The sequence below is a fragment of the Amia ocellicauda genome, chromosome 10 (genome assembly GCF_036373705.1).
Source record: "Amia ocellicauda isolate fAmiCal2 chromosome 10, fAmiCal2.hap1, whole genome shotgun sequence".
NCBI classification, from domain to species: Eukaryota; Metazoa; Chordata; class Actinopteri; order Amiiformes; family Amiidae; genus Amia; species Amia ocellicauda.
Window position 1 is genome coordinate 14,418,195 of NC_089859.1, and position 25,501 is coordinate 14,443,695.

The 25,501-nt window shown below is 39.5% G+C and overlaps 1 protein-coding gene across 2 annotated transcripts in view; it reads right to left on the minus strand.

Moving 5' to 3' along the window:
* Positions 1–1,586: 1,586 nt before the first annotated feature.
* Positions 1,587–25,501, minus strand: part of kdrl (kinase insert domain receptor like) — a 57,571-nt gene continuing 33,656 nt past the window's right edge. The window contains exons 14-30 of one of the 2 annotated variants that reach the window (XM_066715122.1): positions 25,110–25,256; positions 24,587–24,715; positions 23,025–23,131; positions 22,163–22,298; positions 21,080–21,184; positions 18,564–18,677; positions 18,136–18,224; positions 17,702–17,861; positions 16,867–16,964; positions 16,019–16,141; positions 15,036–15,147; positions 13,424–13,523; positions 10,253–10,358; positions 8,616–8,740; positions 8,137–8,215; positions 7,831–7,931; positions 1,587–4,205 (exon numbers count right to left, since the gene is read on the minus strand). In XM_066715122.1, the coding sequence (XP_066571219.1) occupies positions 4,007–4,205; positions 7,831–7,931; positions 8,137–8,215; positions 8,616–8,740; positions 10,253–10,358; positions 13,424–13,523; positions 15,036–15,147; positions 16,019–16,141; positions 16,867–16,964; positions 17,702–17,861; positions 18,136–18,224; positions 18,564–18,677; positions 21,080–21,184; positions 22,163–22,298; positions 23,025–23,131; positions 24,587–24,715; positions 25,110–25,256 (2,030 nt within the window). In that variant the 3' untranslated portion in view covers positions 1,587–4,006. The other variant, XM_066715123.1, reaches the window with a different exon arrangement.

Here is a 25,501-nt window from a genome sequence, read left to right on the forward strand (position 1 = left end):
CCAGTCTGATACTGTTCACTTGCGTGTTACAGTTTATGACCCCAAACAGAAATGTTTTCATTTAAGGAACAGCTAAATGTCTCAGTCATGCAAATTTTATGTATTTCCTTGATTGTTTCCATGACACAAATCTTGCCTGTGTTTGATCTAACTACCAACTTGTACAATCAACTTAAATCTCACACTATTTATTAGTCTAATATTCTTTCTTTCCGAGAAATAGCAAGAAATATTGTGTGTATGATTGTATATGTCATTTTCTATTAATCATTTATCTTCATCCAGTTTTATAATTTATGTTTATATGTTGTGGTAGTGTGTGGGTTCAAATTATTATCAAATGTGACTGACAACAATAATAATGAGGAAACGGAACATACAAGGACAGTAATTTTATTTGTGAATTCAAGCAAATGTAAAACTTCAACCCTACATGGCTGAAAGAAGTTTACAGCCAGTACAGCAATGGGGGACCGAGTGTTCCTTTACTAAAAATAGTGTCCTCTACTTTTAGTTGCATGGAAAAATACATGTTGTTGCGTGTTCTCATTGTATTTATAGCTGAAAGATAACAGACCCAGTGTCGACATCCTTCCATTGTTTATTTATTGATGAGAGTCAGTTTACATCAAATGGACAAACACTTGAAATCATGAGCAGTGTATTTTTATTAGCTAAACATTTTTTTTTTTACCCCCAACCCAAATGATTTATAACCATAGTTCTTGAGGTGCTATCAGTTTAGAACAATTTAAAAATGGAGCCCAGCTCACCGTACTAGTCAGAGCCAGAGGCTGAGTGTGCCACACATTTCACTGGCGATCCCGGCAACCCACTCAGTGCCAGTGTACAATAGACATCTCAGTGGATGTCAGTCTCTCAGTCTCTCTCTGTCTCCCTCGCTCTCCGTGGCATTCTCCAGACCTGAAACAAGTTATTGAAAGGGCTTCCTGTACCTCCTGCAGTAGGATTGTTCCCCTGCACTGTGACAGACAGGCTGCCGGCTCTTCTCTGTGGAGGAAGTGTGGCTCGTTGTGTGTAAAATGTTGGGTGGGACACAGGGCAGTGCCACGCTCTTGTTCGCCTTTTGACCCCCCCCCACCCCCCAGTTCACCGCCAGACACTTCCCAACCTGCCGGTCTCTGCGGCTTTCTGTCTGAGCTATCCACTCACAGGATGTTGTGCAGAAGATTTTCCAAAAAGTATCGTGATACTCTATCCAGCTGCAAAGGAAATTCAGCTATATTAAAATTAATAAATAAATGACACTGTCTGATGCATACTCTTCTCACTTGCTGTTAACTTTAATAGTGAGTGTTGAGAGCACTGGGGAGCAAACAAATTGGGCAGGAGCAAAAGGGGTTGACATATTGTCAGATTCACTGGGAAGTGGTATTCCTTTCTTTGATTTGCATAATTACGAAAATAGGAAATAGTTGTTTAAAAGGGTGATCCCAATGTAATGTTAATACAACTAAAAGTATAGAGCATTATTTTGTATGTGTTGCCACAGGAAGTCAAGATTGTGGTTGTTGTTGATGCTGCTGCTGTTTTAATTGAAAGCAAGTCACAAACCCAAGCCAGCATTAATGTATAAATATATAGATCTTTATTTGTTTTGTTTTGGTTAATAAAAAATACATTTGAAGAGACAGAACTACATAAGAAAGACAGACAATATGATCAGTGCATACATTTCTCATAACAAGCCATCCAACAAAAAACATTCCATCTTTATACAAACAACACTTGGCAGTATTTCTGCTGTTTCATATCACACTCATTTTCACCTCTTGATAGTTTTGACTTGATCTTAAAGGCTAGTTTGTTTTTCAGCGGGCACACTGCACAGTAGCTGATATGTTACAAGACTTTTAAGGCAGAGGTAACTAAACCATTTCCATATCTGAATATCTGATAGTTATGCTTTTGCCGTTTCAGTTTTTCGGGTTTAATTTTTATTCAAACTGCCACTAAAAAAAAAGTAGACAGGTTAGAAGATGATCATGTGATCAGCCCCTAAAAAGACATGTGGAATACTGTGCTACACAAATTCTAGCCTGCCCTGCAAGCATTAGTAAAAAGTTTTTAGTAAAAGAAAATGGGCCTGTTACAGCTGTTATTCTTTCATTACAAAACACTTCTGGTACACCAAAGAGAATTACTGTATCACTCATAAAGGATATTGTATACAGCAGCATATACAGTTTAAAAAAGTCTACTTCTTTCTAAAAGAAATACACAATTGTTAGTTATCTTATAGGTAAGATGTAACAATAACAATGATATGTGGTTCTTTTGCACGTTTGTTGCAGTATGCAGTGAGAAAATGTTATTCTATGACAAGAAAGATTGTCCTGATTTGTAACCTTCCCCGTGCCCTTATTGTATTATGTAGCAGCATAAAGTCCTTTGGTATTAAGAGCAATCCTGAATCAAAATACAAATTAACTGAATTGAACAGAAACAGAAATATTTCCTGTATTATTGTGTATTGTCACTCTCACTTCCTGTAGCTTGATAAAAGGGAACAACATTGTCAATACAAAATAAATAAATGGGAAAAAAACAGTGTTTTGCGAACTGGTATTACAGTAAACGAATGTAGGGAAGCACTTCTGCAGCTCCGCATCTCTATTTTCTGTCGTTCTCTCTTTTTCCTGTTTTAACAAACGTTAACATTTCCAAACTTTTAGCTTAAGAACTTGATGTTTGTTCAGTACAAAGAAAGTGTCCAATTCAGAATCATCTTTAGGAATGAAAAAACAAGCAGAGGCAGAGACAGGTTTAAGAGATTTGTTCAGGAGATACATCTTTGGAATAATCCATGCCTGAGCTTTATCAAAGTGTATCTGCAACATAAGAGTCGGGGTCTGGACTTCTTTTGTCATGATTCTCAGATCCTGGAATTTGGCTGTGCTGCAGTTCTATTTTAAATCTTAACCACAATATTAACAAGAGAAACCTGACATTTGGTAACAAAAAATAAAATAAAATAAAATAAAAAACTGCCTCCAGACTTTATGTTCCAGAAGTTTTGTTCAGATTGAATGGGGGTGAGCTACAACAGAACCTAAGGTCTTACACCTTCATTTAAATGATTGAGAATTAAGTTGGAAAGGATTTTTTGCTAAAATATTTCAGTTTATGGCAGATGGTTTCTATTGTCATCTGTAGCCTGTAAAAATAAACTAACTATAATATTATTTGCAGAGGATGAGCTAAAGAAATTAATAAATCTTTGGTCTGTTAAGGTATTTCATTTTCTTGTATCTGCTCCACGTACTGATTCCATTCCTCAACTCTGGCAAATCTCTTCAGGGACTTGACCTCAGTCAGCAAGTTAATAAAACATAATGAAAAGTGCTTTTAAAGCAAAGTATAATGCTGACATCTTTAAAAATACATTTTTCTCCATAAAGATGATTAGAAATTCAGCAATAATAATATAACATTTCCAGTTCCAATTTATATATAAAATATATATACATTTAAAAAAACAAAAACAAAAAAACATCTGCCTTATTTTTCCTGCCCTTCTTTATTACAATACTACTTTCTGCATTATTGGCTCTGTGACTCATCCCCCAGTTATGGTAAGTAACCAGTAGCCACTATTCACGGAAGTCTAGTTGACGTTTCCTGTAATGTAATCTATAAGCATATTCCCAGAGTCTTCAAAGCTCCATTGTGTTCATGGTAAATATGTTGTATTCTTTTACAAAAAAAATTAATTACCTGAGCCTGTATCTTTCATTAAAATGTGTAAAGATTTCAGTGATTTATTAGAAACTCAGCATCATTTTGTGAACTCTTTGGTGGATAAATAAAAGGAATGGCATGAAATGTGTTTTTGAGTCTAGTATTGTTCAATAAATAAAAGCCTTTGTGAGAGATTAGGAGCTGTCAGAGATTGCAGTGGACGGCCTGAGATCCACACGAGACGCAGTGAAACACAGTCAGAGTCCCGGACGGCACAGTGAGCGGGGAACTGAGTGGCACAGGGCTACACTGGTGGGGTGGAGTACCGGACCACGTAGTTGTAGTCGGGGGGCGGACTGTGGCACTCCAGGCCAGGGTCCAGGGGCAGCAGGGAGGAGTCCTCCAGGCTGAAGTCCAGAGAAGGAATGACTGGCTGGTACTTGATGCCGTCCTTCTCACCATCTGAGAGCACAGATTCCTTGCTTTTGCTCACGGCTTTCATTCTGTAAAGAGAGCAGGGGGCGGCACATGAGTAACTCCAACCTGTAATGATTATTCCTCTCCGCTGTGCTTTGTGTGTGTGCAAACCACTCAGGTATATAAGAGATACACGGGTACCGTTAGTCAGATAACCTACACTCTACTACAATGTTCAATGTGTTTAATGTGCAGCTGTCTTATTGAGGTTACAAACCCATACACTGTGAAAGGCATATATCTCAATATGCCTTTTTATGTGGTCATTCATGTAAGAATATATAATTTTTTGAATGAATTAATTCTTACATTATCAAACACTGTTACTGGGTTTGGCCAATTAATGTATAGGGAACCATACTATGTGGTTGGAAAGTTTGTTTGGTCAAAGGGACGGCATGGAAATGTCCTGATTGATGAGTTGGGTGGACTGCGGCAGTAATTAACTGACAGAAGCCTGCTGCTGGACGTTAACCGAGGCCAGCCTTTGTACCTGCTGTGATGGGTCAGGACTGCTAGGTGATATTGTAAGACACAAAGTCTCTGTAAGGGAGGTTACTGAGTGCCAGGTTGGATTTAATAAAGGGGAGTCGGGTCAGAGGTGACAGCGATGGAATGGTTGTACAGCAGGGGCCCACCCTCCTGAACATTCACATTATTTTCAGCGTGCCGGGTTCATTGTTTTCTCCCATGGCAATAACTGTGGCATAGCTTCATAGTGTGGAGGTGTTGCCAGTCTGTTTAATTTCCCCACTTGGGATCAGGACTTCAGCTGTGAAATAAAGGAGGGTTGATTATGAATAGAAAGATGGCAATATTAATTTAATAACTGCTTGGGAAGATGGAAACAAAGGCTGATGTGGAAGGGAAGACAGATCACATTTAATTGAATGCATGCTGACCCTCTGAGAGCATCATTAATCACAGACAAGCACCGCCGTAAATCCATGACCATTCAGTATTGGCATCTGCTATAATTTTTTTTGTACAAATAAAAATGATTTGATTTAAAATGGTAAAATTTATGTTGTATTTTTTTTTTTAATGTATTTTAAATTGGACAGTAGAGCACTCCTGAAATGATTTAAATGACTTTCAGATTTGAAGAGGCAGGATTGACCAAATATTGATCATAGGCCACTGTTTTGAATTTCTTTGCATAACCATTAAGTTATTTTACACTTTTACATGTCTTTTACAGTCTAGAATTGATAGACTACTTGTCAGTGTTTATGACGCTGTGGCAATAGCTGTCTGCCATAATGTTACAGTTTGTCTGAGATCCCACGCCAGCTTTCCTAATATTCTGCATTCACTGTTCAGGTATTACAGTTGTCAAGAGAGACAAGGAGCATCAGCGAACTATCTGTGTAACTTGGCATCCTTCCAAAGGACTGCAGAGTGAGATAAAGGGCAAAGTTATTAGGATCTGGCTTGACCACACAGTGAGTAATGTTTCTCAAGTCTAATGGGGGTCTTGGCAATGGGGATATGAATGCATTTGCATCCCGGGGGCAGTAAGCATTTCAAGATCAGCTAAATTGTGCTGATGTTTGGAGATCAGTCATTTTAAGTGTTATTTAATATTTGTAATAGGGTGGAGTCAAGCCCGCAGCACTGAGTAATGCGTCCAGGGCTAACCTCTGGGATTAACCCTAGCTTGACTGCAGTCTTCGTACTAAATTGTCTTTCGAACTTCAATGGGCAAAACATAAAGCAGGGTTTAGGCAATGGGCAAAGGCAATAATGACGATTTTGGAGGGTTTTCTGACCGAAGCTATCATAACAGCAGTTCTGAACTCCAGGATCCCGAGTATAAATTAGTACACACTAAGACAATCTCAGTCTTTAGTTCACACACTGTTTCAGTTTCTAGGCCCATATTATGCAGCCAGTATTGGAGAACATTAGACTGCTTGCATTCAATGCTTTTTATTAAGGTTGCGTATTATATCTAGTTTCCTTCACTTTCAGCACACTCTTTTATGTCTTCACTGATGTCAGAAATACACTGCCTGATCATCTTAAACACTAAGGTATATGTGAAATGTATTATTATTATTATTATTTTTTTTTTTAAATAGGAAAACATTAGGATAACTTATAACTGGCACAGTTACAAGAGTAGTTGGTTTAGTATATCTAACTTAAATGTGTGTTTGTAGCAATACTGTAATCAAATTGTTTTCTGCTCTATCATTTTGTAAACTTGTTTCAGAGGATTCTGAATGTATAAATCAAAAATTGTTTAAAGAAAATATTTTCAAATCTATATTAAAAAGTTGGTATGTAAGCAAAATAATAAAACAAAAGGCTCTTTTTGAACTTTAAACTGTTCTATCTGAGCTTGAAGCATACCTTTCTTTTTCCACCTGGGAAGTTAATCTTCATAAATGGGTTTGCCAACACTAGCGGCGTACTTCATATAATTATCTTTTTTCAGGCTTCAGTGTCTGTGTATAAAAACCATTTGGACAACATCCAAACTGTGGGCTTAGCAATCATCTGTCTTCAGGGGGTTAGGACAAAGCCTTTACTGAAATGAGTCAGGTGGCATGGGGGCTTGTGTGCCCTAGGCCTAGGGTAACTCGCAATTCAGCATGACTGGGTCTAGTTGGCTGGCTTACCTTTAAAGTCTACTGATTATAAAAAATAATAAAATGGCAACAATCAAAACTAAGGATGAGGATGCCGAAAGACGCTTTTCTAGCCATAAATGAATGAATGACATTGAGGTTCAGAGATAAGAACTTTCAAATTGAGTTCAATTCAGTTGACAGCTTCAATGCTGAGATCTGATCTTCCCTCTGATAGCACTGCACTGTAACTGTATGGGAGTGATGGGGGAAAGCATCACTTCAGAAGCCACAGTTTCCTTTCTCTATTTGTAAGAGCAGTATTCAGAGTAAAGGTTGCAGTATTCTGTAGGCAAGGCTCTGTTTTTACAGCAAATACAACGCAAAATCAAAAAGCTGTATTTCTGAAATGTGTTTCTTGCATCTTTTTAATGGAAGACGCTTTCTATTTAGAATCTGCCAGGTGTCTGTATTCCAATCCGTGTATTCTGATGATCTGAGCTATGAAATGTTACTACCTCATCACCTGCCTTTCATCTGATAACCACATCCTACTATATGACAGGAGATAGGCGACGTTAATAAAATTATTCTTCAATTTGAATAGAATTCACTTATTTACTGATCAGAAGTCAGCTATATTTCTTGCTGACCAAATTGAATTACAGTTTACAGCTACAATGGACCACTTTGACAGTCACGGTTGCTTTGTCTCTTGCGTTTTTTTATAGCCTTTCTGTCAGCTTCAACTGAAAACTTCAAACAAGCTGCAGGCTAAAGCAGTATGGGAAGGTTCCTGTCTGATTACCCTGAATGGAAAGTCACATTTCCTTCCTCTTTTGTGTTCTGCCTTTTTGGATTGTCACCTTGGACTATTAACGCTTCACAAATCAGCTGTCTCTCGTTTGCCGCCTTTGGCAGAGGGAAAACTAATCAGGAGGGTTGGGAGTGTGGGAAACCCAGAAGCCCTACAAAGACTAGCAACATCTGCAAGCCAGAGTGGGAGAAAAACAGCTCTTCCTGTGACTCTGGAAGCCTTCAGTGACAGGACTCTTACAGGATTACATGTACTTACGCTAAAGCCATTATGCTCAAGGGCCTGGCCAGGGTTTCCAGCCGCTTCAGGGTCTTCATCTCATCCGAGGACAGCCCCATTCCACTGTCTGACTGCCCCCCCTGCAGAGTGGACAGGACAGGAAGTAAGGTTAGACACATGGAGATAACTCCTGACTCCTAGCCGTGCATTGAATGGAGAGAGACCTGTCTGAACTCAGGAAGGCATCGACACAAGGTATGACTGCTTTGGTAGCCTGATGCCTGTGTGTCTGATGAGCACAGTCTGCCAGTTCGGTGCAGTAAGAGTGAGCGGGACTGTTCTTACCTCATGGGTTTCATGTGTGTCATTGTCCACCGGCACCTCGTCGAAGGTCTTTACGCTGGCAGGGCGGATCTTTGTGTTCCTGCAGAGAGGAGTCTAATATCATCAGATGTCAAACGTGCTAAATCTCACAATGATAACTTTGAAAGCTGTTTTTGAAGTGACATTTGCCCTAAACGTCTATGATTTATAATCTTGACAATCCATATCTTTGAGTAATGAAAGATGTATTATAGAAGAAGATGGGGTTTCGGCACTGGTGTTTTATCTGCGGTAATGCACCTCGGAAGTATCCAATTCACAAGCCCTTAAAATTATTTCTTAGCAGACGCCCTTATCCATTATTAAAATAATGGCTAAATCACAGCAGATGATGAAGGAAGATACGGGAAAGGTTACTACTGTCTTTCATATGAGTTTTATATCTCTGTTGTGTCTGGTGTCAGTTGGTCACGGCCTGAGTAGCAAAAGCCATATCTTACCATGTGTTCCCTGAGGTCCTATGATTTACAGATGTGTCTGAGGGCTCCTCTGCTGTAGAACTGCTTGAGGTCCCACCACCGTTTGCCAGCAGCGCAGTGTTTATGGGAATGTAATGTTTGCCATCCTTGAGAAGGAAACAAAGAACAAAACATATGGAACTAATCTGTAGTGGCATGGCGGGCCTCCTGTATGAACAAATAACTTGAAGGTGAAGTTTGAGCTCAAGAACAAGGCTTTAAACATGTACAGTAATAGTCTCTTAACATTTCAGTGTTAGTAAAAGGGACTTATCAGAGTTTATTAATCCATCCTGGAATGCAGACCTATCAGGTAACAGATATGCCCGCTCACAAACCTGCTGATTGTGTCTTTGGTCATACAAAACTGTGCAGTGCATTTATGATGATCAGTCAGCTCCTTTCCAACAAAAATATTCCTTTCTCTTCCAAGTCCCACTTGGTTAAAAACAACAAACGTCTCTAATCTAAAGGGCAGCTGTTTGTTTTGTCTTACAATCCATTGTGAAAAATAGAAATCAAATTTACAATGTATTGGTGAATTTTTCCACAGATGTGTTCAAATATTTATATATTTTTTATGTAATGTATATGTGGGAGTAAAGAGAGGACATATTGCATCCCGTTGAGATAAATTGTATTTTAAATACTGTACTACAAGACCAGGTATTGTGCCTGGCATCTGATATAAATAACAAACCTGTACTGTCTTGTGTAAGTGTTTAAGTTTTTGGGTTGGGTTTTAGTTTTTATAGGAAACTCTGCATTCTACTTTTCGTGGTGGTTTTTATCTATATACAACAACTGGCCAGTCACGATCTGTCTAACAGGTTAAACTCTGACCAGAGTTATCATTAGACAATCTTTACTATTATTTGCACAACTGTTACCCCTGTTTTAACTCTTGGGTTTTAGAATTAAATTCCTGACGGGAACTAAATGTGGAGCTATAATGGCCAAGCTTTCCTCGGCAACCATGGTTACTTTTCTTTCTGATCTTCAATGGAAATTGGCCACTAGGCTCGCTGAGTGCTGCTTTGCATTGCAGCAGTTCTCAGCACTCCCACGGGCTGTTTTATTCTCTTTCTTCAGTCATACGAGCTGTTAAAGCATAAATTAAAGACTTGCCCCTTTCCTGAGTGTTTTTTAAAGTGTTACCCTCTTTTATTTAGTTTGTTTTTTCCAGATGTGTGGATCTGTTAATGGAGTGTCTTGTGCCAAGTGCCTATGATCCCTTCTAATGTTCCACAGCCTGAAACTCCTCTCATGTCAGCACAGTACACAGCAGGCAGGTATAAATGGAGTGCACCCCCTGGCCAAAATAAGCTGGTGTATACTAGGGTAGAACTCAAGTGAGAATGGGTTTGGGTATGACAGCTGTTCTCTACACAAAGTATTCTGAAGGCCTGGAGCTGATAGTTCGTCAGCCATTTTTATTTTCCTGATTTCGCTGTTATCTCACTTATACCCTACCCCCCCTTAAAATGTTGTAATCTGCACATGAGCGTTAGAAACAGAGACGAGTGCATCTCTCTGTCCACAGAATTCACATAGATTTATTAGTATGGTGCTGTTATGTTGTGAATCCTGAGGTGTCAAAGGTTAAAAGCTCCTCTTACTTGCTGAACATTGGCCTGGAGCAGGTCTCCCAGCCTTGCCACCAGGTCGGTGAAAGTGGGCCTCTCTGCCGGCTCGCCCTGCCAGCAGTCTAACATTGTCTGGTAGCTGCAGGGGAAAAAATACCATTGTTAGATGGTCCACAGCGAGCAAAGCCAACTCGGGGTCTACAGCTTTAGGAGAGGTACACAGTCATACACTGTCAGTCATGCCAAAGCAGACCTAGATTGAAAAATAATATGCGGTGGAATAAGCTTTCACAGTTAAAATATTTACACGGTGAAACTGAAAAATTGCAGTCTACCATATAAAATGGGGACAGCATGGTGGGAGGGCAGTGTAGCGCAAATTCTGAAAAGCACTGCAAACTGAAAGCTATTCTGGAGGGGATAAGGATCAGAGAGGAGTGAAGTTGTGGGTTTAACATTATTATCCCAAATAAATAGGAGATTTAGTTTGTAAAGTCATCAGCGGGATGTCACATGTGGTGCCCCGCTCAGTTTTTAAAATATGTTTGGTATTCTTCAGAAGGCTGTCAACAAGACTGACCCATGTGGGGAAAAATCAGAGCTAGTGGTGTTTTGCTCTGCTGTTGACAGTAAAGAGCTTCAGCTGGGGAGGAATTCAGAAGCGGAACACCGAGGATTTATATTTATTTAAAGAAAACTAGAACTAGAATGTTTAAAGAATGTCCCGGATTCCATGAAGGAAACTGAAATCGGAGGTAGCATAACAGGGTAGTGGTCTCTAGGTCTGGGAATCGCAGAGTGAACAGGCGCAGGGGATGGATGTATTTTTTGATTGAATGAATCCCACCTCCATGCTGATGTATATTTCAGATGTATCGATGCACCACAGGGTTGCGGTCAGTTATATTATTAAAAGTTGGGTTAATATCGGTGTCTATCAGAAGATTCAACATTTTGTTCAGTGGCTGGCAGAGGCCTTTTAAAAGGGTTTCCTAACACATGTGGTTCACTGTGTTTGACAAGCTTACAGTCCCGTATTAAACACGGAGAAGTACAGTTCAGTTGGTGTGGTAGAAAAATATTTTCATGGAATATGCACAATCTTCACACCCTTGACACTTGACCCTCTCCAACTGTAACTGTGGTTAGGACACACCTGTATCTGCACCTTAACAAGTTTTCTTCGGTTAGGCCGGGATTTATTGAAGGAATAATTGTCGTAATTGGCATTCTCCAGGTGCAAAGATTCTGTCACCATCAGGAATGGCAAAAGATAATGACTTCATTAACTTAAAGCATCCAATCCAATAGCTCTACAGTGAGATCCCCTTCACCTCCTTCCTGTTATGTGGTTAGATGTCAACAGCTGGGAATGGATGTATTTTTCTTTCCTCTGAGCATTCTCTACCGTTGCAGATGTTTTTTTTTTTATTGCTCCCTCCATTTCGTTGTGTCCTTGTGTTCATGAGTGGCGACTGAGCTAGACAGGCGGAAGGGGGGAGTGACGCCCTCTCTGTCCGCAGTGTCAGTTGAGGACTGCTGCAGGTCCTCTCCCAGTATGCATCTGCCCTGTCTCACAGGGTGCATGCCAGTGTGCAGTAAATTACACATTCTTGCCATCCCTTCCCCCTTTCTGGAACTAACCAAGAAAGCCACCCATTTTTGATCATACAGGTCTTGGGTACTCTGGTACAGGGTTACATGTCGGTATGTGTGTCATAGGCTGACGTTGTTACATTTTATTTAATTTGTCACTGCAGCTGCAATCTGGACCCAGCACTCCAGAGGTGCAGGATTTGATTTTACTGGGAATAAACCAGAGCCGACACCTTTCCTCTGCTTTCTGACATTTCTGATGTGGAACAGATTAAAGAAATGTAGAGACAGATTTTTTAGATTAAACAAACTGATTCTGAGTGAACATAAACCTGTTTTTTATTTGTGTACTGTCATGAAAGAACATTTTTCCCTCCTTTTTTGTTTGCATCATGACATTGCCTATTCATTCGACAGAACATTTCATTTTAAGTTAGACTTTAAACTTCCATGCAGTCTAGTACTGCCAGATGCAGCTATTTTCCTAAAAGTTAACGAGGGCTGGTTTTAGATTTTTCCTCTTATGGCTTAAAAATTTAGCTTCAGAGTGGAAATGAGTGCCGAGCTGGAGAACTGACAGAGGGGGTCTGATTAGCAGCAGGTTATAAATCTCACGTGCTGATGTTCATAATCGCAAGTGAGGGACCACAACTCAAACCACATGACTGAACACTGGAGGCTACTGAGATTGGGGAACTTTGTTTCAGCTCTGGGTCCCTGGCCTCCCCCAAAACGTGGAAAGGGGTGGGGGGGAGAAGGAAATCTACTTCATTCTCAGATTGACAGTGTGGGGAAAAAAATATATAATAAAAAGATTGTGTTTCAATAACATTTACAAGGATCTAGCCTGCGAACTGCTAACCCACTTGGGGAGTATTCAGACTGCCCTTTCTTACAGACTGCCAGGGAGTTCTGTCTCTGAGTCAGGCTGCTCTTATTTCTCAGGTATGGGTTCTTTTATTGTGAGGATCAGTTACCGGTTGATCTGTGTCACTCAGAAACAAATCCATGCCAAGTGTCCTCTGCACTTCAACTTCCTGCCAATCATGTGTCTCGGTTTGCCGTTCACAATAACAGCATAGTCGCACTTCTGTTCAAGATGTGAAGTTCACTCAGAACTTCTCCAGTGGTGAAATCTGATATATTTTTCTTTTCTAATGTATTAATGTGAGAAGCTTATTTTTCCACTTTGCTAAGGTCTACCAAAGGGCTGTCTTAATCTCCCACGAGGATGACTGTGTAAATCGCTTTGGTGTGCTCTCTGTAGCAATGCATTGATCAAGCCTTTCAGGAGTAACTTAATGCAATGTTTGGAGCATGATTAAAGAGGTCCCATAGAGAAGAAGTTCTTCAGATGTTCATATTAAAAAGAAAAAGAAAGAAAGAAAGGCAGGGACAGTGAATTTGGGGATTATGCATAACTGGCAGTACTGACAATGGAGACCACAGGAGAGAGGGAAATGAATAAGGACATTATATATTTTATTGCTCATCTTCTCCAAAAAGAGACAAGATGTTCATGTTCACCATAGATGTGACGTGTCTAAATGTACACTATCTAGTGGCTATGGCACTGAGGCTGATAAACCTCTCTTTTGGGGTACTTACATTTCCGATGAGGCATACTCCGGCGGCCTCATCCTCGTCCCTTCTTTCAGTCGGCAGCAGAATTCCTCATCAATGTGCAGGCCGGGGTAGGGTGAAGCTCCTGGAGGGGCACAGGAAGGAGGACAATTGAAAAGCAGCAATGGGCAGAATTGACATTTTTGCCCTGCTGCTGTATGAACACTAAGAAGCAGTCTGCAAAGAGCTCAGGCAAGAGTTCCAATGTTGCTGCCCGTCTTGCATTCATTGAGAAACATTTGTACAAGTGGTTTTGAAAGTTGTCAAGTGACATTTTAATAATTATAATAATAATAATATCACAAAAATCAGGAGATAAGACTAAATATTAGGGAACAAATGCTGTGTTCACTGCTTGCAAAACTGTACATAAACTATACTATATTCTTGCCTAGAATTCTTGCCCACATTATTGTGATTCCAATATTAACTGGGTGTGCCAAAATAGTTCTAACTAGATTGCTTTTTAAATGCCTACTTAAATATTTAGTTTCAGATAATCGCATCTGAATAAGGATGTTTTAAAATAACAATAATGTCCGCTTATCTAAGCATTGGCACCGGTTCAACCAGCACACAGAATTCCCGCTGAGAGTTATTGTTGGGTTTGGTTCATTGTTATCTAAGATTATCTTTATTAATTGCAGGGTAACTCAAGGCTGATTTAAAAACTGTGTGTTTTCATGTGTGGCACCTCTACTAACAAGATCAGGAAATGTGAGACTAGTGCTGAAGTTGGTGTGATATAACATGCTGATGTATGTACACTGGGGCCAGTGTAAACATCTGACCTGCACATTGTCAGATTATATATATATAATATACACATATATGTACATGAGAAGGTTAAAGATAACTTTATTTATGGTTAAAGATACAAAATATAATGGTGTAAATATTATTTTAGGTTATTTTGTAACTAAATTGTAGTTTTGTGATGAAGCAGGGTTTAGATGTTTAAGAGAATTTTCACAATAAAAAAGTACAAAGATGAAACTACTGCAACTACTAATCATTTTAATAATTAACCATTAAACCGCATTCAGGCTAACGAGAAACTGTGGTGTGAGGTGGGGACTGTATTGTAATACAGTGAGTATTAGACTAATAACCTGAGTAGAATGGCATTCCTCAATGAGGACAAACATTTACATTGGTTGGCAGCTTAGATACCAATGATTTACAATACTGTCTGGAAAAACGTTGATTTGATTGGATACTTTTGTACATATCAGAGAAAATAACTAATTTTAAAAAATAAAAATTTAAAATAATTTTCTATGTCACATTTTCATTGTTTCCAGATTTGAAAACAGCAATGCAAACATACAATACAAATTGATACAATTCTGGGATACACTGCAGCAATACATAAACCTACAAACTTAATCTCAAAAATGTCATGCACTTTACACTATGGTATTTGAGCTATGTTTCTGTTGTTTATGTTTTGTTTAAGAAAAAGAAAAGTGAAGTCCATAAACAAAATACATGTTACACTGTAGGCTTGTAGCAGTGACAGAACAAGATTTGCGAATCCTGAGAATGAGCAGACACACAAATTAAATGCTGAGCCCTATTGAGGGCTAATATTTACCCAGAGAAAATATCTCCCACATCAGCACCCCAAAGGACCACACATCGCTCTGAGTGGTGTATATCTTGTCGAAAATGGCTTCCGGTGCCATCCACTTCAGAGGCAGCCTGGCCTGGGAGGAAGAAACGGGGGATATTACTGGCTTAACTCAAAAACAGACCCTGGCTTTTGCTATAGATGATAAACAAGCTCAAAGTCAGTGAAGGAGAGGTGTGAATAAAGGTCAGCTAACACTTTCTAAACTGTACTGTTATGGATTGTGTAACAGCCTTGTCTACAGCTTTGTGACTATGGTGGCTACATCGATGTCCTATGAATATCTTTTAACCTCCAGCTTGCTATTGTGTATTATAATTCCCTTCCTTTATGCCCCATTGTTTAGGAAATGATTCCTGATGCGGTGTGTTTCAAGTTCCAGAGGTACTCTAATATCAGTCAGCAATTACTGTGATGTCTCCCTTGCAACAAAAGGGCTATTTAAGCAGATTATACATTTACGAGAGATGGACAAGTAGATGGTTAATGTTCTATTCCAGAGTTCTTAAACTTGTTACCTAGAATTCATTGCTATGAATTATTCAGGCAGAGAAGGAAGAGTTAATCAATGTAACTTCCCACCGCCTGTTTCAGTAATTATATAAGAAGAAAGGGAACCCCTTGAAGTGATCCTCAGTGCTTTGTTCTTTTTTAAACCAAAATAAGTCTAGGCTATTCATTTATTTTTCCAGTTGTAAGTCGTGGCTGTAACTGAAAAGATAGGTCTGTATTCACACATTCTCCCTGACTTCCTGGCTTTTTGATTTGCCAAGTGTGTTCCAGGCTGCTCACAGACTGTTCTTCTACTGTCACTCAGACTCTGTATTTGTTAAGGGTTGTGTTACAAAGAAAGTTTTCCTCGGTCGATCACAGCAGGGCAGAGATGCCAGTGGAACAGTCCCAGAGATTCAGATGACAGCATTTAAAGCAAGAGCATTTCAACTTACATCTCCTTTGCGCACATAATCAGGATCTTTGTAAATGTCCCTGGCCAGTCCAAAGTCGCATATCTTGACAACGTTGTTTTCTAACAACAGGATATTTCTAGCAGCCAGATCACGGTGAATACACTGCAAAACAGACACAGTTCCAGTATAACTGGTGCTTTGAAAAAATTTAATTTATATATATATATATATATATATATATAATGAACTTTGAATTTTCCCAGTTAAAAAATTGTTTTTATAGTGGATGTGAATTGCATCAAACTTAAAGCACCACATTCCTTTTTTTTTTTTAAATCATCTTGTACATTCTAGCATTTGAAAAAAAAAATTTTTTTGGAACTGAAACTATGTGTGGTGTTTGTGTAGAAAACATCTGGTGGAAAGTAGCGCACAGCTGAGATTAACATGTGCAACAACAATTAGGAGGAATTTCCGAACGTGCTCCTGAATCCAAGGGGTTGGGATTTATTAGGCAATGCTGCAACAATAGGTTTTCAGTATAATTAATAAGCCCTTTCCGATATATATTTTTTTTTAGTGGACGACAATCAACCTGAATGCAGTAATATGGTTATGCATTGTTTTGCACACCAGGGATATGGTAAATGTTCATTTTATGTGCAATGATTTTATGCCGGATAAGACTTTCAGAGCGGCCAAAATGAGAAAGGGTTTCCTTATATTTGTTCTTTGTGTGTATTTTTTTCCAGACCTAATTTAGGTCCAGGCTTAAGATGCCTGTGAATTGTGCAACCTAAATTTTAAGCTACTTGGAATTAATACTTTTATTACTATAGTTGTAGTTAATTTTGAATGTATGGTAATGCACGTGGGAAAAGGCCTACTTTTCTTGAAGCCAGGAACTCCATGCCTTTAGCGACTTGAAAGCTGTAGCAGATCAAGTCCTCCATTGTCAGAACCCTCTTGTATAAATCCTCAGCCTCTGTAGATTGGAAGGAAAAAAAAATAGCAGAGAGTCGGGAATCCGTTTATGGAAAAAATATTAACATCATTGTGTTTGAGTTTTTCAATAACTAGATAGTGACTATCGAACACTGCAGGATGCTTGTACTGAATTGAAATATGCAGGTGTACTTTTCTCTGCCTTTTAAGGATGTGATCACATACTTATTCATAACCTACAACATGAATCTACAAAGATTTGAATAAAAGCTTTATAAACAGTTAAAGGAAATAAGATGAAAACAGAGCTCCCCCTCATTTGAGTTTTTAATGCTTCTATTTATTTTTGTCTTTTAATGTTAATATTGAGTGAGACTCTCAACAGATGCAATCCAAATCCTGTCTATCAAAACATCCTTTGTAACACAAGCAGACTAACAGTTTATGTGCCGCCCATTTACAAATAGAAAAACGCTGTAAATATAATTTTTGTTGCTCCCAGTGGGGGGGGGGTCTTTTGTATTGTGAAGTGTGCGCCTCAGAGGGACCCAACTGAATAAATATTGTTTTTCTCCAAATGAGAAAGAAATTGAGATGGGCACCCGAACAGGACAAAACGTCGAGACGAGAGTACAGACATTTGACAGTGGTGTTTTATTAATAATATTTATGAATGCAGGAGGAAGCTCGCTATCAGATCGTCAGAGAAAACAATCGAGGGAGCTTTGTGGGCCGTGCAAGCCCAGTGATGCTGGAAGGAAGAAGCACTGCTGTTACCTTCCTCCTCTTCCTCTGAATCACAGTAGCTCTTATCTTCTACAAACCCGGAGCTGGCTGAACTTCCTGTGCTGGCCACACTCTCCAGTCGCCTCTTGATCAGCTCCGACAGGTCAGGGTTGGAGTCCGATGTCACAGCCTTCCCTGCGCTCTCCTGGTTCTGTAGCAGGAGGACAGGAGACCAGGATTTCAGATACACACTCCTCAACATATACAACCACAGCTTCTCCTTCCTTCCCATTGATGTTTCTCTAAGACTTTCCAACCTTTGTGATGTTTTGTATGTCCTCTCAGCAGGCCCCCCAGTAAGAGATCAAGTGGGTACGAAAAGCATGTGAAAACTGTGTAAGTTGAGCAGTGATGTTAAGCTCATGGGAAAGAAATTAATAACAGACCTTAGCACTAAATAAAAAAGAGCCTTGGTTTTGATTTACCTTATACACAAGGAAATCACTTCTTTTGCCTCTTAAATAGTTGGACAGGTTTCCATACTTGCAGTATTCCACTATTACCATCAAAGGACCTACAGAGACCAGAAAAGACAAGAGGGTTAAATCTGGTCCAGCATGGCCAGGGAGATGTTTTGTCTGTAACGTTGAAGAGCTTATCTGGACACAAACTCTTAAGAGCAATTCTGCTTTTTTTCTCAGTTCATGACTTAATTTACATGCATGGAATTCAAGTGACGAGCAGAATTTCTTGCCTGTACGCGTACTTATGCCATACAGGTTAAGGCATATTACTAATAGCCAATTTGCTTGTGTCTGTGTTGGCTCTGATTCCTCAAAGCTCCATAAAATGTCCATCCTGAGACATTTATCCAAGACACAGTAGTGTTTGGGTCCCCCAGACTTCCACTCACCTCCTGGTTTGGTACAGGCTCCCAGCAGGTTCACAACGTTCAAGTGATGGCCTATGTGAATCAAGATCTTCAGTTCGGACATCAGAGCCTTGCACTCATTTGTTGTAGCTCCTTCTGTTAAATACACAACACGTAAATCTCTTTTATCATATTGGTTAATCACAGGAATTTTAACACTTGACTTTATGAAACACCTAAAGACTTTCATTAATAATTTAAACAAACATATATTTTTAATTTTTTGTGTAGTTTGAAAAGCATAAAGCAGGTTCACTTCCTCTATCCATGTTCCAGGATTGGATGTTTTTACTGAAAGTGTTAGTACAACTGGCCACAGGCAGCAAATGTAGCAAATGTATGTTTGTGCACCGCCTGAGTTACCGTCGAGCAGTAAGTATGAAGATCGAGCACCTTGAGTGGTAACATAGGTGTAAATGGCAGAGCACTGTGAGTGTTTGATGATATCCAACGTTTAATTTAGTTTATGACGCTCAAGTTCAAGAATACTGGGCAGCAATTACTGACAGACTTTCTAACATCAGATATTGGTTTCTCTAAAACAAGGATCATCTGAAAACAAAAACCCAATATGCTCCATATTACAGTGTGAAATAATCCTCTCTATGTACATGTGAAAAGAATTAAACTTCACATGAGAATCTTTTAAGATAACGCACATTTGACACTTCAGATGTCTTAGTTCCGGTCCTCTTTTAAAGCTGATTTACTCACATGCAAAAGCACCAGCCATATGTTATATAAAACAGTCAATTGATTGAGGACATGATAAAAGGCAATTGCCAAATTATAAATGTTCCCCCCTGACATTTCCCCTACCAAAATATATGCAACCAACATTCGTTGTAACAGTAACTTGCCCACTTTTTCCTGATGCAACCTACATTTTTACAATTCAGTGATTTTTACTGAAAAGTATATCAAATATGTTTATGTAATATATAATTGGTCTTTTTAACAGTGGTAACAGCATTGCAATATTGTACATGCCGGTTTCATCAAGCTGGGACAATTTTGACCTTTCTTCTTATGATCCTCATATCATTAACAGAGATTTGACCAAAGAGGCCAAAACTTTGCTGGCTGTTGTCTTTCGGAAGACGTATGAGCCGTATAGTCCCTTATCGTGCTAATGTCTGTGTTTATGACCTTAGTGTGTAATTGACAAATAAGACCACTGTGTGATTGTGTGAATGTGGGGGGAGCTCTGTCTTTGTTATTTGACACTAACGGCAGAATTATTGCATCTTCCTCACCCTCCCACTATCGGTTCTCAGTCCCCTGCACTCTGATCTCTACTTCTTATCAGTTCGGAGAGAGACAGGACCCAGCTATGGCAGCCTGATAAATTATATAGACACCACAGTGCAAAGAGCATGCTGCTTTTCATTATGGGGAAGGCATGAGTGAAGAAGCATCCCGTCACCCTGTACCTCCATGATTAATGCTGAGGAAAGATTAATGCTTAAGGAAATATCTAGAAAAAATCTAATATATCATTACCTCACAGCACTACTGTTGTGCTTATTGTTCTCCCAGATCAATGGTGTAAAGGCTATGGGTTCAGGGAGAAAACATTTGCACCAGAACAACTCTGCAAATTAAGTTTGATCCTCTTGGAGGGTTTCAATCCACATGGGGGAACTAAAGAGCCCTTATATAAATTTAACACACAATTTTAAATCACACTGAGAAAATAAGTATCATTGAACATGTTTCTTCTGAAATAATTGCAATTTCCTGTCTGTTGTAAGAACTGAATTAAAATGACACACAAGTAATTAAATCTAGATAAATACAGCTTTACTTCAGTCTTTAACATTTTTTTTTCTAATTTTACTACCTGGTCTGATTAAGGCAACATGAGGTTTTGAAACACAATTATTCTGCAGTGTTATTATATTTTTAATTGGAAGATAATTGCTATCATACATCTATTGGATAAAAAATATCTGAAACAGATATGTGACAGCCATCTGCTTCTGTGTTATTAAAGTAACCTCAGATGTTTTTGCATTTACTTCAATTGTACCTTATGCTCTTGAACCATACGTCGCCTGCAAGTCTTAACTGCTACAAATTCGTGTCTACGAGCTTTACTCTTTGGGGATTTTTCAGGACATGTTATCCTTGAATACTTGGTATAAAGCACTTCAATCATGCACCTCCTTTAAATCCATACCCCATGTGCAATAACTAATTGTTTACACATTATTATTAAAGCTCTTTGAAGACATTTACTGTACTGTATATGGGAAAAAATATTCTGTTAAAAAATAACTGGCAGTGTATTGAAAATGAGCAATGGTGCAGTTGCCTTTTTCGAGCTCAACTGAGGAGTAATATCCAAGAGAACTCATTAAGTCTTTGCTGATTCAATGTCACACACAAGCAAAGTAGGGCATGGAACTATTTTGCTCTCAATAAGAAAGAAACGTCTACCTTCCATGCAACACTTGAAGTAAGATGGGAGTGGGGAGCAGGGAAATGCAAGTTACCTTTTAGCATTTTGACAGCAACTGTCTTGCAGGTGGAAAGCTTGTCAATCCCAAATGCAGATGCTTCTACCACTTTACCGAAAGCCCCGTGGCCGAGTGTTTTACCTGCCGCAGATTAGGGAGAGAGAGAGAGAGAGAGAGACAGACATACACAGACAGAGGGAAGTTTAGGAGGGCGCCCACATCAGAATGCTCTGCCTGGTGTGCTATAACTCAAACCCCCAAGCCTGCTGTCAGGAGAGATAGGCCGCTAATTAAAACAACCTGCTGAGGTTATGTCTGCATGGGGAGCCATCCACTGACGATTTACAGTGGAGTTCAGTGAAGACGACAGGAGCGGGCCTCGGATAAATAATAGTGGGACACCCATTTAAAAAAGACAGAGCAGCGGAATATGTGTCTGAAACCGCTTTCTGGAACGAAGCGTAACCTGAAACTCTTGATTCTAACTTTAACTTAAATACCTGTTAAAAAAAAAAAAAGTTTGATCTCTCGCTGTGGCCCCACTTATTATTCTCCTCGACTTAAAAGGCACTTGAAATTGAACTCAGATCTTTGGCTTGGTAGCTTTGTACAGTGTCTCCTGAGTTATTATGGAGTGCCTTTGTAAGATTGTGTGGGGGTTTCCTCTTGTCGACGAGCACTGGAGTAGATTACAGGCTGTGGTTGGCGGTTGTGTTAACAGAATCCGGTATAACTCCTTTTGAGGGACAATGCTGAGGATGGTGACTGGCAACGAGGCACAAGGGTTATATCTCAAGTTAGGCCACATCTTTCAAGTAGTGCCTCGGTTTGACCTTAAATCACCAGGTTTCAGGGGCATCCCGATTCATAGGAAGCAACACGACATGAAAGGGGCATCTTATACACAATTAGTATCCAGGATGTACCCTACTGTACAGCCTGTCTCGAAGACCATGAGCGGAACACACATCAGCTCCCATCTGTAAGTCAGTCGAGAGTTCAGTCCTAAGCAGTGTCTCAAAGAGTCCTCCAGGCCCAGCTACGTGCTTCATGTAGGGTAGAAAGGAGGGGGGGAGAAGTGAACAGGTACTGGAGGATAGGGTGCCAGCTCCTTCTTACCCAGTCTCAGTCTGTCTCGGGGGAACTCCCACTTGCTGCTGTCATAAGGCAGGTGGTCAAACTGCTCGTCCAGTGGCACCTCGTCAGGGTCCATGATGATGGACAGGTAGCCGGTTTTAATGTCGGCAGAGCTGGGCTATGGGAGAACAGTTTTGCGTTTAAGCAAGGATGTAAATGTTCAGGCTTGAGTCAGAGGGTTAACTGTAGTAAAGTACGTGAGCCATTTAATGTGATGAACTACCAATTAGAATAATGTGACCCAGTGGTACCTGGTGCAAATAAAGGCTTCCTATTGACTCTCAAGTTTAAAATGTAATAACATTAAATTATAGTAAAGAGAAAAAAATGTATTAATTTCCAGTGAATCACATAATGATGCTTAACTTTCAGTCATAAAGGCTCTTTAATGGAAACATTGACAAAAGGGTTTGATTGTGTTCCTTTACTCCCTCAGTCCAGTGGGCAGGCAATGAAGAGAGATTCTGTTTGACTTAATGCTACACTGATCTCCAGTTCCCTAATCTATTTTCTATTTCTTGGAAATGGTTTAAAAATATTAGTGCTTTAAATAAGAAGGGCAGAATTGTGAAACCTTGTGAATACTTATGAAGCCAGTCTGTGTTCCAAATCAGAGTGTTTCAAAATAAAGCTGTGACTCGCCACACATGACTAAACCCATTCAGTCAGGGGTCATTCGTTTCCAAACAAGGCCATCACAAAGGCATTTCTCAAACTATTACAGTGCTCTCATTGTTTTGTTATCGGTTTACATGCTGCAGGTAAGGGCACCCGCCTCTGCTCCGAAAATAAAAACAAAACAATGAACAATAGACTGTTCAGGAACAAGTCACTGCTGCCATACCTTCTTTAGTTTGCGGATAAAGAGGATCAGCATGAGCCAGAGGAAGGTGGCAGCCACTCCAGTAGACACCAGGATAATCACTTCAATGTTGGGCTTTTCCTCGGAGCCTGAAACACAGTCGTTGAGACAATGTAAGACAACACTGACTGCATATGGGAAGGCCGAATATAGGCCTTCATTATCTCTGTAGGTATACCCTGTCACGTTTCATAAGACATCCTTATTTACATCCGCTGCAGGCAGATTGTCTATGGAAAAACCTTAGTCTTTTCAGCTGTGTGTCTGGAAACAACTATGCCTTTGTTTGTTGGATCGCAATGCTTTTTCTTGATTGGCTGAATCACTGTACAAAGTTTGGTGTGTATAGCGCAATAACTGTGGAAGGAGTTCTTGTTTAGAGGAGCTGAATAATAGTAATAATAAAATCTTGCAAGAGAACAAGACTCTGACCCAAAATTCTGACCCAATTTGTGCTGTACTCGAATATGTCATTCTCCGTTTATGGCAAAACAGGGCTGGTGACTGTTCACAAATCATTCCTTTTATGTCTGGATGAATAAAACTAATGAGAATTTACTGTAAAGCACTGCTGATGTCCTTCAAACTGAACCTTCTTGTGAAATATGTTGTAAAATATGTATTGCGCTTATATTTTGAAAGTCACACTGGATAAGGGCATCTGCTAAGAAATAAATAATAATAATAATAATAATAATAATAATAATAATAATAATAATAATAATAATAATAATAAAACGGATGATTGCAGGAGCCAGGGAGGGGGTGGGGTGGGGGGTGAGAGAGGACTGCAGTTTGGTGCACCTAAAAATACCTTGCCTTTCACTTTGTAAAAGCTTGTTTTATGTTTCAAGTTTCATGCCACCTTAATGACCAAATGTCTTTCCAAACTGCCCAAACTCATTAGTAAACCTCTTCACAAACTTTCTGAAGGTCAGGTCCCATGTGTGTGACCCAGCAGAGTAACCGAAATAATAAACTTTGAAGAGGAATTCGCCAGACATTCTTGGTAACTACAGCTGTTAGTAGCTCTGCTGAGTGCGTTCTGTTTGTCATTAAGGCCCAGCTAGAGCTACTGTAGTACTGACAAAACAGTATGGCAATAGCAAATCAAACCTTTTCAAAAACAGGTTCTGTCACGTAGCCTTTGATTTCTCATTAAATGCCCAGTTTTGTCAAGGCAGTGGTGGCTCCATAAATGTAGTACACCTCAAATATGCATCTTTCTTTCCATTACATTGATTTAACTGTATGTATACAATCAATGGATAGTTAAAAAAATATATTATTACTTGAAATGCCTTCGGAAAGGAGTTAAGTGCTTTGAACTGCTAAACAAATAAAAGGAAATGAAAGTAAGGACAGCTGTCCTTATTTTCATTTCCATTTTTATTTATTTGTTTAGTGTGATTAAGCATTTGTCACTACATATTATAGAAATGCATTGACATTTTAGCAGTGCAGCAGCCCTAGAAGCCAATCTATCCACGTTGACAACACACCCACACCCACAATCGCACCCACATTGGCATTTTGTACTTCACCTAAAACAGTGATGACGGCTGCAGTTTTCACTTCTCCTTCCACATTGCTCGCCAGGCACTCATACAGCCCCTCATCATCTTTCTTCACTCTTTCAATGATCAGCAAACCTTCTGGAGTCAAAGTGATCCCTGGAACACAGACTTGTTTATTAGGACGATGCAGACAGACCCCTCTGCCTTCGTCTATATAGCCACAATTCTCCTTTATATCAAAGTGGGCTATTCAATGTCTTTTAGTGCATCCCCAGTCTACGTTTGTCTCCTGTTTTTCTTCCTCTCCATGCTCCCTCCTACCCAGTATGCTTTCCCAGTATATCCCCATCTAATTATTTTATTTTAATTCTCTTGTGAATGATACATCTTGTGGAAGAAGATACAACCGGAGCATCTTTTTGCAGAAGGAAAAAATCTTAATAGATGTTTGCAAGATGGCAGGATCTAACGAGAGCCAATCAAGACATAACATAACATTTAACCCCTGATTAACCATTCATCAATTCAAAGCTTTAGTTTTCTGACTCACCAGGGGCAACCTGGACCAGCTGGCCATTTTTGTACCATGTGACATGAGGACGTGGTGTTCCCTCTGCATAACATGCCAGGGTCAGAGTGCTACTGCTGTTCACATCCTGATTGGTGAGGTTCTGTTGCAACCAGGGGCTTTGTCTTTCTGCAGAACACAAAGCAAAAGGACAAGAAGGTAAGTTGCAGATTTATGCATGCTTCACACATTACACATCCCTCACATGACCATCAGAGAAGTAGTGCTTCAGCCCTTCAATTTCAGAATTATAGAACGGTGTGGGTGTGGATTCAGACAGGAAGACCATAACTAGATATGGTGAGCTGACTCAGACAAGTTAATCAGATTGTTTCAACTGTTTTTGAAGGTTGTTCCAAGATCAATGAACAAAA